The 17,953-nt window shown below is 39.5% G+C and overlaps 1 protein-coding gene across 9 annotated transcripts in view; it reads left to right on the top strand.

The window, feature by feature from the left end:
* Window positions 1-17,953, top strand: part of RBMS3 (RNA binding motif single stranded interacting protein 3) — a 939,633-nt gene that overhangs the window by 910,232 nt on the left and 11,448 nt on the right. For all 9 annotated transcript variants that reach the window (XM_045008010.1, XM_045008014.1, XM_045008013.1 and 6 more), the window contains one exon: window positions 15,905-15,985. In XM_045008010.1, coding sequence (XP_044863945.1) covers window positions 15,905-15,985 — 81 coding nt within the window. The remainder of the gene's footprint in view (window positions 1-15,904; window positions 15,986-17,953) is intronic.

Genomic DNA, 17,953 nt, shown 5'->3' with positions numbered 1-17,953 from the left:
CATTTTATTCTCTTGGGTCACTAATCATACTGACAGTGCTGTTCTTTGGCGGCTGTATTTTTTTCTTTTTCTTTTTTTTTTTTTTGCTCTCTGTTTTTCACTTCACTTTCCTTGCATTCTTTCTCATGATCTTTCACCATAAGCAAAAAAGTTCCAGTCCTCAGGCCGGAATGACAGTTAAGCAGCTGCCGACTCAGTTTGCACAATTATAATTCCTTCAGTGCTGGAAAGGGGAGTTACTGCTGTACAGGTTGGCTGACACGCTTCCCCAGAGGCAAAATTCATCACCTCTGAAATCAGCCAGTCGCTGAGAGAACTGTGCAGACTCCCTCCTACTTCCCCATGAGCAGCCAGTCTCCTGCCTTTTAAACATTAACCCTATTGATTTCTATTTCAGCAGAAGCTTAGGTATACAACATAACATACACAGGTCATTAGAGGTTCTTCTTTGTAAGGTGAATCTTGTAAGTCCTGGGGCCTTAAAGGTATTGATATAAAGTCATTTCTTCAGTAGAAAAGTGGCCACTTTGTCATACTGTTTGTCACATTCTTGGAGGATTGGCTGTAGTGCAATTATGGCTTTGTCGACTGCAAATATTTTCCCTGCACTTTATCTTGTTTTTGAATGTGGGTTTTACACAGAAAGAAAACAGAAAAGGGGACATTTTGCAACAACACTACTGTCAGTGTAAAATGAAGATGTTTGAGCTTCTCAGTCAGTCGGTGTGCCATATGGCTAACACACCAAAGCCAAAGAGTTTATCAAAGAACCGGAAAGTACAACCAAACCCAGGAATAGATCTTGCAAGATCCCGGCGGGAAGAGCAATCCACTAACTAGGCTGTGGTTTTAGAACAGAACAGAATTTTTCGACCCACCCTGATTGCTTGACCATATGTGCTAAAGTACAATTGTGTAGTGTTTGTCTTTCTCGCATGAGTGGAGCAGAGAGACCTCCAATGCTTACTGATAACTAACGTTAGGCTGTGTGGTATCTTTTACATTTAAAGCTCAAATGAAAACTACAGGCAATTGGATATCAATATGATAGCAGTAGGTGTGCTTTTTCAGCTTTCATGCTTATTTTTTCCCAGACTCTCTGTGATGTTCATGTATTACCATTCATAAGGATTAACAGAGTCTGTGTTTTCAAGGTCACCCCTGATCTAGGTATGGGAGAAGAAACTTCCCAAATTTGAAAATGCAGTGGTTTTTTTTAAATATTTCTTTTGGTTTTTCCCCCCAACCATGGAAATAGCAGGCTTTTAAACCCCCAAAAGAAGTTGATCTGAGAAACACACCTTATCGACTCTCAAATATCTGCAGGAGAGCAGAGGCTTGATGAAGGAAAACCAGACAAGTTAATACTGAAACAATCTCAATGGAGGTATGAGATCCTCCCTCCTACAGGCCTCATCATTGCAATCATAGGACATAATAGCCTCAAAATGGTTAGATTTTTGGCATCACAGATTGCAATGGTCTACCACATCAATGTACATTTGAGGAGACATCATAAGGATGGCTGTTTTTTGACATGTAGCAGCTATTTATAGTATTAATTGGAATTAATGTAGTATAAATTACATGTGTACTACAACTACAGTGTATTGTGAATGTGCTTAAAGGATTTTATCCTGTCTTAGAATAGGCACCTCTGACTCCATTGACTTCACTTGTCACTTGGGGCATGTATCCTACGGTAACTTCAGGTTTTAAATGAAAAGTCCTTTAAAAATGAGTGAATATAGGTCTCCAAGCTTCAATTTTTAAACTATTTACACTTTGTAAAAGATCCTACTCATTGGTAAAGGTTAAACATAGATGGAAGAGACCTTATTGGACCATCCAGTCTATCTCCCTGCAAATAGAGGAGTGCTCTTTATGGTACATTTTTGATTGAATGTCCTTTAAGATTAAAAGATTAGTTGTCTACAAAACCCTGTTTTACTTCAGTTGAAACCATTTATGAGTGCACAGAAGTGCACACACAAAAAAAGCCCATAAAACCACACACAATCTTTTTTCTCACTTAAAAAAACCAAAAAGGTTTAAATTTGTTAACTTGCCCTTGGGCTGAGATTTAGTTAAGTTTTTTAAGTTCAGAGGAAATTTTTACAACCCTTTTTACTCTACTCCCTTCCAAGCAATGGAAACACCGATCAACCATTTTAGTATTGTAATTCTGGTAGAAGTCACTGTCATACATTGCTTGAATGAGAGTTGACAGTGCTCTTAGAAATATGACAATACCTCTGCCCTTGATCAGTGCTTGCCATTTGGAAGTTTTCATTTTGGTAATTACATTTTTCCCAGATAGTAGCCGTGGTCATTGATCATACTAATATCATTATAACTGATTCCCCTATAAGTCACCTTTTAAAGATACTTTCTGGCTTTCCCTACCTTATTCCTTTGTAGTCACAGGATAAGATTTCAGTATTTTTTGTCTACTTCTCATCTGATTGATTACCAATGCCACATACTTCCCTTTATATGCCCTAGTAATATACACATCACATTCTTTCCCTCAGGGATCTTAATCAGAACAAGTAATGGCCTTTAGCTTTTCTCATTAGCAAAATGGAAAAGCACCATACCCAATCCATTAGAAATACACCATGGTAATAAGACCTTATAGAAAAATGGCAGCATGCCAGCAGACACAGGGTCAGTTTACCTTAAAGGATTTTCAGAAAAAAAAATGTCACCTTTTCTGTCTGGCAAGCAAACATTTTGAGCCATAATTTACCGCATCTGTCTGTCAACCATTTAGCTGGTACCGCTTAAGTGCTGTGTGGAGAGTTGTGTCAGATAGAGAACATTCATAAGGATGAAATATGGGTATTTGTAAGTGTATTAATGTCTTCTCCATTGTTACTTTGCTCAGTGGTTTTCTGCATTTCAACTTCCTTCACCTGGGATTGGGTTTTTTTTTCTCATTTTTCTCAAAAATTGACAACCTGAATAAAACTGCAACAAGAACAGCCATTGTTACCTACTCTTCTTTCAAGCCTTTACCTCAGAGCTGCTCCTCTTGTGCTTTCTTATTTTGTTTTGGTTCCTCTCTAAAATTATTTACAACCAATACACTGGACTTTGAATGTGGAGAGAAGACTGATTAATTTTTTTAAGACTGTCAATCGCAGTTAACTCACGAGATTAACAAAAAAATTAATCGCAATTAATCGCAGTTTTGATCACACTGTTAAAGAATAGAATACCAATTGAAATTTATTAAATATGTTGGATGTTTTTCTACATTTTCATATATATTGTATTCTGTGTTGTAATTGAAATCAAAGTGTATATTCTTTATTATTACAAATATTTGCACTGTAAAAATAATAAACAAAAGAAATAGTATTTTTCAATTCACCTCATAAAAGTACTGTAGTGCAATCTCTTTGTTGTGAAAGTGCAACTTACAAATGTAGTTTTTGTTGTTGTTACATAACTGCATTCAAAAACAAAACAATGTAAAACTTCAAAGCCAACAAGTCCACTCAGTCCTAATTCTTGTTCAGCCAATCTCTAAGACAAACAAGTTTGTTTACATTTACAGGAGATAATTCTGCCCTCTTCTTATTTACAATGTCACCAGAAAGTGAGAACAAGTATTTGCATGGCACTTTTGTAGCCAGCATTGCAAGGTATTTACGTGCCAGATATGCTAAACTTTAGTATGCCCATTCATGAATGCCCAACATTCATGCTTCACCCACCATTCCAGAGGACATGCTTCCATGCTGAAGACGCTCATGAAAAAATATTGCATTAATTAAATTTGTAACTGAACTCCTTGGGGGAGAAAAGTATGTCCCCTGCTCTGTTTTACCCGCATTCTGCCATATATTTCATGTTATAGTAGTCTCGGATGATGACCCAGCACATGTTGTTCATTTTAAGAACACTTTCACTGCAAATTTGACAAAATGCAAAGAAGGTACCAATGTGAGATTTCTAAAGATAACTACAGCACTCAACCCAAGGTTTAAGAATCTGAAGTGCCTTCCAAAATCTGAGAGGGATGAGATATGTAGCATGCGTTCAGAAGTCTTAAAAGAGAATACCCTGATGCGGAAACTATAGAACTCAAACCACCAAAAAAGAAAATCAATCTTCTTCTGGTGGCATCTGAACAAGTGTTGGTTTGGATTGTTATCGAGCAGAACCTGTCATCAACATGGACACATGTCCCTTGGAATGAGTTGAAGCATGAAGGGACATACGAATCTTTAGTGCATTTGGCACATAAATATCTTGCCATGCTGGCTACAACAGTGCCATGAGAATGCCTGTTTTCACTTTCAGGTGACAGTGTAAACAAGAAGTGGACAGTTTTATCTCCTGCAAATGTAAACAGACTTGTATGTCTGAGCAATTGGCTGAACAAGAAGTAGGACTGAGTGGACTTGCAGGCTCTAAAATTTTGTATTGTTTTATTTTTGAATGCCGTTTTTTTGTACTTAATTCTACATTGTAAGTTCAAATTTCATGATAAAGATATTACACTACAGTACTTGTATTAGATTAATTGAAAAATACTATTTCTTTTGGTTTTTTTCCAGTGCAAATACTTGTAATCAAAAATAAATATAAAGTGAGCACTGCACACTTTGCATTCTGTATTGTAATTTAAATAAATACATTTGAAACTGTTGAAAACATCCAAAAATATTTAATTAAATGGTATTCTATTATTGTTTGAGTGCAATTAATCACGATTAATTGTTTTAATCGCTTGACAGTCCTAATTTTTTTCTACTGAATTGAATTACTTTTCACTCAGCACTGACTTTGTTAGGTATTGCTTTACATTAAAATGCATACCATCGATATTTGTGTTACCCAGAATAGCACAGGGAGTTTAGGCATGAATTGGTAAGGATTAGTGATTGTATATCATTTGAATGTATATGTGCAGGATCTGTCTCCTTTGAACCTCTACCACAGAAAGAACAGACTTGGAATGCTGGTGTTCAGCCAACACCATAGCACATCTGTTTCACTGGGCCTTTCAAGCATTGCTAATATAATTCCTGGGGAAATAGGTACTGCACACACCCATAAAGCTATATTAAATAAGGCATTAAGGAGAAAGGTTGTTTGTTTTTTTTAAAAATGTTCTTGTTCTCTAGGCCTTAACTACCTACCAATATTAAGAGGTATTCAGCACTAAAGTCAGCATGAAAGATCACTCCTCTCACATTTCATCAGCACTAGCTGCTTATCACATTTTCCCAGCAGAATGAGACATCTTACCACAATGCACAGAATGCATGAGCTGCTTGCCTGATTAGCATGTAATACACAGGACATGTAGTGCTCAAAATGGGATGGACACAGTAGAGTAACCCTTGTAAAACTGCAGTATAAATCTGAGTGGGGGAATAGAGAACAATGATAATATGGTAAAGGAGAAAGGAATATGGCACAAGAGGGATAATCCAAACCCTTGAAATAATAATTGTCTGTTTGCTTCATTCTCTTGCATCTTCTCTTTTTCTCCTAGTGCAAGGGAAAGTGTAAGGACTATTTAATTTCTGAGGTGTCCAGTGTTTTGTTTCTGCTGCTAAAACATGCAGGGGCTCAATCCTGTAACTCTCTGTTCACTTTGAGCACTGAATACCTGTCTATATAGAATAGCAGATCAGTGTGACTTGTGAACTGACAGTACAGTAAAATCCACTTAATCAGCACCCTGAAAAACTGTATTTCCACTTCATTGTAAGATTGCCATGGAATAGATTCAGCGTGACACATTTCAGTAACCCCTTGTGATGGCATGGACTAGGTCCAGGGGCCCCCTGTGGGAGGCTCGAGGTCCTGCCACACCCCAGCCCAGATAGGAGGCAGAAGAGAAGTCCTCCAAGTGGCCTAGTGTGGCTGCAGGGAGCAGCCAATCAGGGCCCAGGAGGGGCACGTAAAAAGCTGCAGAGCCAGAGAAAGTCAGTTGCTGCCTTGAGCTGGAGGAGAGAGTGCTGTGTGTCCTGGCTGACTGAAAGCAGCAGGACCACAGACAGATCAGTCTTCTGGCAGGGACTGGGGGAGTAAAGAAGGCGTGCCTGGCTGTCTGCTGTGAATGAACCCAGAGAGGGCTTCAGGAAGACAAGAGTCTCCAGGGAGGAAGCCCTGTGGGTTTGGCCCATACAAGCGCTGGGACAAGTTAAAGACTGTATATACCGGAAGGGATTTGTTCTGTTTCACATAGAGACAGTGACTTGGCTGAGTCACTGGAAACCTGCCTGAGAAACCACCAACAGAGGTCACCATAAACTGAAAAACTGCAGACACACCCGACCAGAAGGGGGCACTTGTGAGTGGTGGGTGCCAGGCCGTTACACCCCTTCACAATGGATAAATAGCACACTTAGGGCCAAATCCTGTAGTTTTCTTAATCAGCCCTTACCAGGGCCGGCTCCAGCTTTTTTGCCTCCCCAAGTGGCGAAGCGGGAAAAAAAAAAGATCAAGCCGATGGTGGCACTTCGGCGGCAGCTCAGTCACGCTGCTTCATTTGACAGCGGGTCCTTCGCTCCCTTTCTTTCTCTTCGGCAGCAGCTCAAAGAGGAAGAGAGGGACTGGGGGACCTGCCGCCGAAGACCCGGATGTGCCACCCCTTTCTATGGGCCGCCTCAAGCACCTGCTTCCTTTGCTGATGCCTGGAGCCGACCCTGGTCCTTACTCTGACAGAACACCCACTGATTTTGATCTTCATTTTTCCTCGGTAGGTACTGAGTATGGACTTCAAGATTTTGAAGTACACAGGGAAAAAAATCTCACAAAAATGCCCTGCCCCGCCCTTACACGCACACACAGACTTAACTAATGATCATGTAAATTTATGAAGGATGTTAACTGAACTGATTTCTATTCCCATAGAAAATAACATTTTGTAGTGTAATATGCTAAAACTATAATTCTTTACGTTTAATGGCAGTTTCATTTTCCATTGAAGGTAATGTTAGCCTCACTCTGTGATCATATATTAATGTAACTGATGGATCTGACTAAAATGTTATACATACAAGGTTCCTTTATAAGGCTCTTTTTAATGAGGTAATCCAGCAAAAAGCCTTAAAACTGCCTTTTTTTATTGAAAGCTTTCATTACGACTTACAGAAATATTTGGATTCTAGGAATCTTGTAGGGACAAAGGACTGAGCAATACTGTGTTTCAACTCCGGTATGGGCTTCACGGAGGTACTCTTGGTAGTATATGCCAGTGGCTCACTACATCATATCTCTCATCTGTGTATCATTTCCACGCAGGTGATAGTAAATTTCTTTCTGCTTCAATGAAATTATAAATGCTAATACTTATATGATCTTTACTATGTTTCTGGCTTTTCTTCTCTGTGCATCTAGTTATCAGCTTTTAATTACATTGCTACATCTCTATCAGTGTTAGGTCCTAGAGCTGTCCATACTCGAGGATGTTGTTAAAACAGAAATGGAAAAGTGTGTGATACAGGAGTAGCCATTATGTAACAACTCTGAATGTTTCTTTCACATTGTCTTAACAATAAATTAATCCAAACTGCTTGGAAACTCTCTTATTGAAGGTAGAGTAGTTTACATCTTTCAAGACTAGATTTTTGGAGATAGCCTCCGTGAGACACATTCATCAACTATTAGCATTGAGAATGCACTGTATGGCTTGTCCAAAAAGATCAGTAACATGCTACAGAAATAATCAGGCAATTCAAACCTGCCATGTCAGAAAACCCAGGTTTGGTTTTTTCCTGTGAAACATTTTTGATGAACACTTAACTTGAAAATATTTTAACAGTCTTGGCTTCCGTCCTCAGGGATTAATAGAACGGATTGTAGTTATACAGAAATTGATGGGAATGATTCTATGTAAATGTACAGGAAAGGGAGTGCAGAGAGAGTTTTGTGACAAAAGAAACCATCTTGGAGGCTATTCAGGTGCATCGTTTCTTCAGTCTCTTCAGTGCACCAGGTCTGAAGCAAAAATCTAAGGGATGACGGAAGTTCAGTGATAACCAACCCTCACTGAGCAAGTCAAATGTATCTTAGGGCTTGTCTACATGGCAAGTTACTGTGTGTCAGCCAAGGTGAGAATCTACAGCTCAGCAGCTTGCCGCGCAGAAACCTCCCATGTAAACATTGCTACAGACCATACTTATGTTTTTGAAAACTGATCCATCAAACTTCTGAGACAATTTGATTTGTGCAAAAAGGCAGTTTTCACATCCTAAAACTATTCACATGTGCATCACAGCAGTGGAGAATCAGGCTCCATATCTACACAGTCACCTAGGCTCACTACCCACACTGGAGATTGTGACACAGGAGGGAATGTCAGAATAGATACACTGAAAGTGTAAGCCAACATTTTCAAACTTGCAAGCCTAAAGGTAAGTTCCCATAGCCATATGTAGGCTCCTAAATATAATATGAATGATGATGAATTCATAAGTATGAATGATTCCTATGAAATGTCTTGTTTGGATATAAAGTAACAGGATATTTTTCCACAGCACTGGTGGATTTTCCTGGGTGTTTTTTTCTCTGTGTATGTTAACTGATACACGCTCTGAAAAGGATTTTGAATTTTCAAATCTTCTTTTTTCCATCCTTTCAATTCCTAAAAGTGGCTAGAATGTGTGTCAATTTTTATGTGGCTTATCAGTTTCTAGAGACATTCCTGGGTGCCATTTACATTTACTGCAGTTTTTACAAATGCTGTGCTTCATATGCAAGTGAATGTGTGGTTCATGGCTATGTGTGGCAATCTGGCTGAATTCACTTCTACTTGGATTAAATATCCTTTATCTGGAAAGTCCTGCTCGCTCTGCTTTAGTAGCAGGCCTGAGCTTGGGAAATTAAAAAGATTTATTATATAAGGGACTTCTTAGCTCATTTGCACTATTCTTCTAACACCTTTTCATTGCTCTGTTTTCCAAAAGTAAAAATTTGTGAAGGATACTTAGAGCTCATGAAGAGAAAAGGAGATTAGTTTGGAACTAGAGTTGCTGAAGTATTCTTCTCTCTACCTTCATCTAACTTGCTCAGAGAATTAGGTAATATCTCATTAGGAAGGTTGAAAGGGAAGTGATAGTTGGTGTTTGTAAATCCCCTGGTGTTAAGGAGCAGCAGGGAAGGGGGTTGAAATCTAAAGATTTCTAGTTTCTTCTTGAAGGATGAATGCGAGAGCCCAGTGACTGAGATCTGTGGAATGAAGGGTGCTATTCTTGGCTGCCCTGTCGTAATTTTATGTCACAAAATCATGTTGTATTTAATTCCACTATAACGGTGGAGGAAAATATTAAAATACGGCTATATGCAAAAATCATCACTTTTGTTTCTCACGTCCTTTCAGCAGGGAATTATAAAATTATCACTAAAACTCATAGAAAAATTACAGAGTCCCCAGCTCTGTAGGGCTTCTAGAGTTGAGCCCCAAAATCAGAAAGTCTCTGTATGTTATGTCAGAAACTATGGTTGCTGGGAGCTGTATTCCATTGAACTACAACTCCATCTTGCCAGAATTATAGACTGGAAGAACACAGTGAGGCAATACTTGAATCCATCAGGGAACGGGGACCTCCCAAATGAGAAGGTAGAACCCAGGGGCAGAATGTCCCGAAGAGAAGGGATTTTATTCTATATTTTGTTAAAGCCTGAACCAGCAAGGTTCACAAGACTCAGGGAATCTGTAGTTTTTCCACCATGCCAGGGAGGGAATTCTAAGGCAGGAAGGCGATTTTCCCCAGAGCGAGAAATTTATGGTTAAAATGTATCCAGCAACAGTGTGACTTTCATCAGTTTCTCCAGTGATACAAATGTTTTCACGTAGCTCTATCGCTGATGCAGTGTCTAGACGTCTTGGATCGTAAGCAAGAGTTGGCATTAATTCAGTGAATCCTAAAATGCTAACTATTATCAGTGTACTCCAGCACACACAAGATGTGGATTGCATCACGGCACAGATAATCACGAAGTGTGAAACTGTGGGACCCTGGCTCACATGGGTCACACTGGTTAGCATTTATTCACACAAGTGGTCCCATTTAAGTGTACTTAAGTAGAACTGTTCACATGTAGTCAAGTATCAGAGAGGTAGCCGTGTTAGTCTGGTTCTGTAAAAGCAGCAAAGAATTATTTGCTGTTCTCATGTAAGTGCTCACCAGAATGAGAATAGGTTCCTCCATTTGTTTCTGAGTTCAACTGAAAAGTATCTGAGTATTGTGGTGAGCATGTAAATTGTTACAGTGAGAGAAAAGATCTTCACAGGATTCACTGTATTTTTTTCAATCCTTAAATAATTGTAAAACAGACCCACAGCTATGAAAGAACCAAGGTGGGTTTTCACACTTCTTTTTCTATCTAAAGGCCACATGAATAAGTACTACCTCATACTCATGTTAGGTAGTACTTATTCATGTGAGCAATCCTATTGACCATAGTAGGACTACTCAGATGAACGAATACTACTCAGTATGAATAAAAGTTTCAAATTCTATATCTAGCATATAATTAAACATAGATATTAATTGGTATTTTCCAGCTGTGATGTCTGAACCAGGGAAATATGATCAGTATTGTTATGCCGCCCATCCCTATTCAGCTTTCATGATGTAGTACACCCTGAGACTTATTGTGGCCATGAACCTTAACTCTTCATGTCCAAGAGGCTTCTTCTATTTGCAGTATACTGTCTTAAAATAAGAAACAACTGGACCTACAAACATTCTGAACAAATCAATAGATAACAGTCTTAAAGGTCGTAAAACTATGTGGTGTAAAAGGTATATATTTCTTTACATTTTGTTAGACTTCTATGACTTTTTGTCCTCTATACTTTGTGTCCTCTGATAGACAGAAACAAAAACCCTAGAAGAGAGTATGAGATGAATCAATAAAAGCTAAATTGGTGTCTGTAATAAGCAAGACTTGAAATTAAGCAGTCAGACATCCTGAGATGTGCATTGCACTAGAATATTGCACACTGTGAGCAGAAACCAAAGGTGCTTTAGGTACAGTATGTGAAAACAATAGCAGTTTAAAGGGAAAACAGAAGCATCAGCACTGCCAATGCTGTTTCTTTTTCTTGGTGGAAATTGTCAGTCTTTAAAGTGTAATTATAGTCAGAAAAATGATTGTGACAAACAGACACTATTTTACTGTTCCCAGTGTCTTAGAGTTGCTATTCATTTTGCTGTCAAAAAGCCAATACCGTGCTGGGAGAGTGAGCGATAGCCATTCTGCTGAATATGCACAAGTCAAAATAGACTAACTACATTCCAATTGCAGAATCTCCATCCCTGATGATGGCATGTGAGGAAAAAAAGGAGCACCATTTGATTTCCAGATCCTATTTGGCAGCAATGAAACTTCATTTACCTTTTAGTTAAGTCATCTGTTTACTTGTAAGCTGAGCAAATGTGTGTGTGTATCTCACACTTACATCCCACTCCCTGCAGTGAGAGTGGCTTTAAGTAAAGGAAATCTCTGTGTGGATCTCCTAGCAGAGATTTCCCCCACATCAGAGCATAATTTGGGAATAGGAATCCAGTGCATCTTAGAAGACAACATGTTGGAGGTGCCCTCCAGACAATTGTGAGATGGGGCATACTCTGTGATTTTTGTCAAAGTACACAGAAAGGACTGGTAAGAACAACGTCTAGATCTGACAACTCAATACTCATATGACATTTAAGCATTTAACAATCTGTTGCATTCAGCCAAGAACTGCTTAAGCAATACTGTGCATAGTTTCCTGGGACCCAGGGGAAACCAGCTACATTGAGGCCCTGTGACTCTGGCATAGCTCTGGCCTCTAGAAACCCAATGGAGCTGGACCACCATGGTGCCCCTGAGCCACGGCTACCTCCAGGAACACTCTTAATGCAGAATCCTTACCATACATGAATTTGAGCAGAGAAGATAATACAATTTCCATTTTTCTTCAGAATTTCTGTGAGGCTGGAGGGAAGGAAGTTTTGTACTCCACCTCTCCCCACTCCCCGAAGTAGCTAGCACTAGTCTGAGCCCACCTGTTACCCCACTACACTCTGTAAGGTTCAGGGGAAGAAGCGGATGATGTGTCAGAGAGAGCTGAGGCCCCATCCCAATACAGGAAGAGATCAATCCATCCCCTAGTATGGAAATTACTGAGACAAAGTCAACATGAAACCTCCTCAGTGCCATTTTACAGTCACTTTCAGAGATGAACCAACTGTAAAGCACAGATGACAAGAAATTAAAGTGGTTGGGATTATCTAGTTTAGAAAGGAGAGAAATCAGGGTGGCCTTGATTGCGGTAACCCCAAGGATGGTGGGCATAGAAAAAAATTGATCAGTTTCTCTTTTTGACCTTTCCCCATATACTATTAGAAAAACAGTCACTCAGTCCTTACTTTCATCTCCAGTCTGGAAAACAGATCCACCAGTATGGACCCTAACACCTCCACAGAGTCCTATGGAAAGCAGTTGGACTGTGTGTGGGCATTAAGGGGTCCACATGGGATCCTTGATGAGAGAAAATATGGTCCTGTGGTTCTGGTACTAACCTGGGTCTCGGGAGACTCAAGTTTATTTCTGTTCTCTGGCACAAACTTAGTGTATGTCTGTTCCCCATCTGTAAAATGGGGTTAATGACACTTCCCCACCTCACAGGGCTATTGTGAGGACATATAGATTAAAGATTATGAGGTGCTCAGATACTCTGGTAAAGGGTGCCGTGTAAGTAACTGAGATAGCTGATGGTTCTGGTGAATGTGTGTGGTGAGGGGTAATAGATGAGCAGCAATCGAAGAGTCAGAGTACATGGAGCAGCAGTGTGCACTATGGGGCTGTGATTTCTAAAGTGCACTAATGTGTTGCAATTATTTGGTCCATGTAGACCTTGCTGGTGCGCACTAAATGTCCCCTACTGTGCTTTAATGTAGTACCCTTTAAAACAGTACTGTGTTAAAGCACATTAGGGAACCATTCGCATAAACCAGCAGAATCTTCATGGGCCAATTAATGAGCCACACGTTAGTGCACTTTAGAAACTGCACCCCTGGAGAGCACATTACCTCCACCGTGCAGACACGCCCTAAGACAGATATTGGTGCATCTGTTTGCAGGATTGGCACTTGTGGGGGCAAATTTTCTGCCAGTATAGCTCCATTTCTGTCAGAGGAGTTATACCATCAGTGAATTTCCCTTTTATCCATTGAATTCAAAGCACTTAAAAAAGAAAAGTAGGTTTTACAGAAGGAGAAAATGATACATGGAGAGACAAAGGAGCTTACCTAAGATCACTCAGTGAGTCAGTGGCAGAACTAGGAATAGTCTCCTGATTCTCTTGTACTCCAAAGGGCAGTACCTTTAGAACTAATAAAATAAATATTTCATGCATAGCTCCTATACTTGTCCTGTGGAACTCACCGCTGAAGGATATTGAAACAAATAAAGTGGCCTGATTGTAAAAGTGGTTTAATAATTTTGTGAGGTCTCATAAGACTTTATTTAGTTACGTGTTTATTGTGTGCAAACTAAGATGACGATAGGGATAATCACATCTAGTGATTCAGAGCACATATGCTGATTTTCCACTGGGTTCCAGGAAGAACTTAAAAGAAAACAACATTGCCTAGAACTGCTTTTTTTCTCTTCTTTATATAGATGTTTTTAATTTAAAAATAATTTGCTTCAGAGAAACAAACTTCAATGAGAATTTAAAACAGGCTTTGTGGAACGATGAGAGTGAGCACTTCAAGTAAAAGCTAAATTAATTTGGAAGAATGTCTAGCATATAGGATGGCACCAGATGACAGTGGCGTTACAAAGCAGACTGAATGAAATAGAAGCTGAACGGACTCTCACTCTTATAATATTCTCATCCGTGACTAATGTTCATGGCTGGAGAATAGCCCTACTATATGTTGCAGTACAACAGGGATATTTGGCTTAAATGTCATTGGCTAATAGACATTGACCAAGAAAACACTGAACTCCTCAATCTGTAACAATTATCTTTTTGAAGAGAAACAAAAAAATATCATCAGGAAGTTGTGGCAGGAGGCAGACATAATATGGATGCTGCTTGCATTCGAAGAAGTGGGTATTCACCCACGAAAGCTCATGCTGCAAAACTTCTGTTAGTCTATAAGGTGCCACAGGATTCTTTGCTGATAATATGGATGGGTGACACTCCTGTCTCTTTGGCCATATTCAAGGAAGATGCAGTGAATTTCAACAACATCATTATAATTACTTACAAATACATTATGTGGTGCCACTAATGTGAGCCTAAATCCTGCACTGCTTACTCACTGTTTTTATATAGGCAAAACTTCCACTGAAGTTAGTGGGACTTTTACCTAAGCAAGGACTGTGGAATTTTGCCCTCAGTATTCTTGTCTATGCCATTTCTGCACCCCAAACATTTCTTGGGCAGTGCATCGGTTACACCCCTCTTTCCATTCGCATAACGCAGTTTTGCTACGGACATTTCAAACAAACACAGTTAATTTAAAGGTGAGCTGAGAAAGCATTTGAAATGTGTATTTCACAATAATCAGTGGAAAAAATCCTGCAAGCACCTCCTAACTCAGCCAGAAAACTCAAGCGATATTTAACTCATTTAAAAATTCATCAAATGCATCCTGGGTAGGTTCAGATCTCCAGTGCATCTTTGAAGACAACATGTTGGAGATGCCTTCCAGACAATTATGAGATTGGGCATACTCTGTGATTTTTGTCAAAGTACACAGATAGGACTGGTAAGAACAATGTCTAGATCTGACAACTCAATACTCATACGACATTAAAGCATTTGAACAATCTGTTGCATTCAGCCAAGAACTGTTTAAGCAATACTGTGCATGAAGAGAATAATGCTGTACCAATGGTGAAATTCGCATCCACTCATAATTAAGGACTGGTTTCCTGTAGTGCTTGGGCGAGAGAATATCTTAGAAGAAGCTAGTACTATATGTTGACAGAATAATAATTTGGCAAAGTTTTGTGATATTTAGAAAGGCTTCACGGATATTAAAAAGAATTCATATGTAGAAGGAAATTCAGTTAGTGCCCATAAGTACAAAAAGCAGAAACTCTCAGATATCTGTTCTTTCCTGATCTTCATATCCCCACAGACGTGATTGTTCCCATGTTCAGGGTTAGGGCAGGTCTACACTAAGGGCGGGGGTCGAACTAGTGTACGCAAGTTCAGCTACGTGAATAGCGTAGCTGAACTCGAAGTACCCTAGTTCGAACTACTTACCCGTCCAGACGCCGCGGGATCGAAGTTCGCGGCTCCAAGGTCGACTCCGCCACCGCCGTTTGCAGTGGTGGAGTACCGGAGTCGACCGATGCGTGCGGGGAGTTCGAACAATCGCGTCTAGATTAGACGCGATCGTTCGAACTCCGAGAAGTCAAACTCACCGCGTCAACCCGGCAGGTAAGTGTAGACTAGCCCTTAGAGTAAGGGTTTTAGCCCTAAGTTTGTTATTTTTGTAGGTATCATTTAAAAATGTGGATTCCAAGAGCTTCCTTAGACTTTTCTACATAATCACCGTGTGCGTGATGTTGTTGTGTCTCCTTGGTATTTTCTTCAGATGTAGAAATAGAACTCTCTCCAGTTATAAAGCATATGACAAAATAATAAAATCTAAACCCATCAGCACTGTATACTATGATCTCTTGGTGTTGCTTTCAGTCATATGTGCCATCACTAAGCAGGTCAGGATGTATGATTTTAATGGTCAATTCCTACCATTATGTAAAATTATTAGCAAAAAATAATGGTGTGGTGTACAGTGCGTACAAACCAATACATTCTGTACTGTAACCAAATCTATATAATGCTTCTAATACAGTCTTCTGTGGTTGCATTGTGGTTTTCTATTTCTAATATACATGTGCCTTTGACTTATTCTAGTATATGACTGCTGCTGCACCTATGCAAGGGACCTACATTCCCCAGTACACTCCTGTGCCTGCAACAGCTGTCCCCATTGAAGTAAGTTTACCTCAGTTCATGAAAGTAGGGTGAAGGGGTGACAAATCACAAACCTATTCGTCATTGAACCTGTTGTATATCAAGAAGGGTCAAATGTTGCTTTACCAAAACAGACCGTATGCTGCTCTTAGATTTGTGATTGCACTTCAAATTTCTTGTTTTTTCTTTTTTTTTTTTTTTTTTTGAAGATCTGCAAATGCTCTTGTTTTTGCATTTGTTTTGCTGTGCATAGGAAATGGAATAAACCATTCTTGATGTTTCATGTATTTGGGAGGGAGATGGGAAAATGCAGGAAAACAAAACCAACCAGCAAACCACGAACCCGAAGAGATGATGGCAAGAGGGTTTGATGCAGTCCTTAGTGAGTGTAGGTAACTGCTGAAAACATGCAGCAACCAGAAAAAGTGATTGAGCAATGGAAACCTTCCTCTTGTACATACAGACGTGGAGGATGCTGCACTGACTGAGTGCTTTTTCATCCTTGAGGAAGGATTCGCTCTCTCCCTCCTTGGGGCTGAGTCATGCTGATGACATTCTAATGAGTAAGTATTTACTCAACCCTGTAGAGCACAAGTTGCCTGGAGCACTTCAGCCCAACCTCCACTGCTGTGCATCTTCATAAGGGCATCTGACACAACAAGAGGGAGGCTTTGGGAAATAAAGATGCTGTTACTCTTAAATTTGTATTCTTCTCTCTGTTTTTAACCTCTTCTCCCCTACTTTGTGATAATATGAGGGGCACTATTGTCTCAATACTTTAGTCTTCAGCTGTCTCTCCTCTGGAGTTGAGGCTATTACTGCTCCATGGGTTGGCCAGTTGAGGATGCTCTTCGAGCCGTTATTTTGGCACTTCTCTGCCTTCAGTCAAGTGGATCCACCATAGTTTTCCCAGTCTCCATGGCTGCAAATTCTCTGAATCCTAAATGATCTACCACCTGGTAGGAAAGACCCCTACTGGTGGGTTTGGTTTATTTTTTTATTTTTATTTTTATTTTTTTTTGGTCATATTCAGCTGGTCTTATTTAAATCTTCATCGCATCAGTTTCACCCTAAATCAGATTTTGCTGTAAATATATCATGACTACTTTGAATAGCCTTCATTAATTATTAAAGGAACAGAGCAGAAGACCTACCATAACATTTGCGATAATCTGGCAATTATTGGTTTGTTATATTACCATAGCACCTAGTCATGGGTGAGCACCCCATTGTGCTAGGTGTTGTACAAACAGAACAAAAAGCTGTTCCCTGCCCCAAAGAGTTTACAATTTAAATCTAAGGCAAGAGACAACAGATGGATGCAGATAGACAGGAAGGAAACAATAAGCCAGTATTGGTCAGCATGGCAGGCAGTGGACTCTAGGAAGCTTTGAAAAAGAAATTGACCACTTTGTCACAGAGATTTAAAATGCACCACCCATTGTTTATATAGGACTCAGATAACAACAAAACTGAGTGCTTTGTGCTCCCTCTCCTGTCTCTACAGAGTGCAATCTACTACTCCAGTCTATTCCCAGAAGAGCGCTGCTGGTATCATTGGTGTGGTTGATGCACACAAGCACAGAAGAAAACAGAATATGGCTAATTTCAATAGAAATGTAAAAAACTAAAAAATGCCAAAATAGGAGAAACAAAATTATCAATGAAATAATTGTAATTGCAGGTTTTCAAGGCAAATGCATATAATGTCGAATACATACACACATACATGCCTCAAAGCCTCATTTGTGCAACGTCCTATTAGGTAAAATCTTTTGTTTGTCTTAAATTTATTTTAAAAGGGAAAACACTCTAAATAAAAACACTACATCAATGCAAATACACTATTGTTCAAAGCATGCTACAGTGTCTGCACCATGTGTGTTACAGCACAATATATTGCAAAATCCTGTGGGACTTGGTTCTGTTCTCACACCAGTGTAAATCAGAAGTCAATGTTAGACCAAGATAAAGTCAGTGTAAGTGAGG

The sequence above is a fragment of the Mauremys mutica genome, chromosome 2 (assembly GCF_020497125.1).
Source record: "Mauremys mutica isolate MM-2020 ecotype Southern chromosome 2, ASM2049712v1, whole genome shotgun sequence".
Taxonomy (NCBI): Eukaryota; Metazoa; Chordata; order Testudines; family Geoemydidae; genus Mauremys; species Mauremys mutica.
Note: the sequence above shows the minus strand (reverse complement) of the source record. Positions and strands in the feature narration are given on the sequence as shown.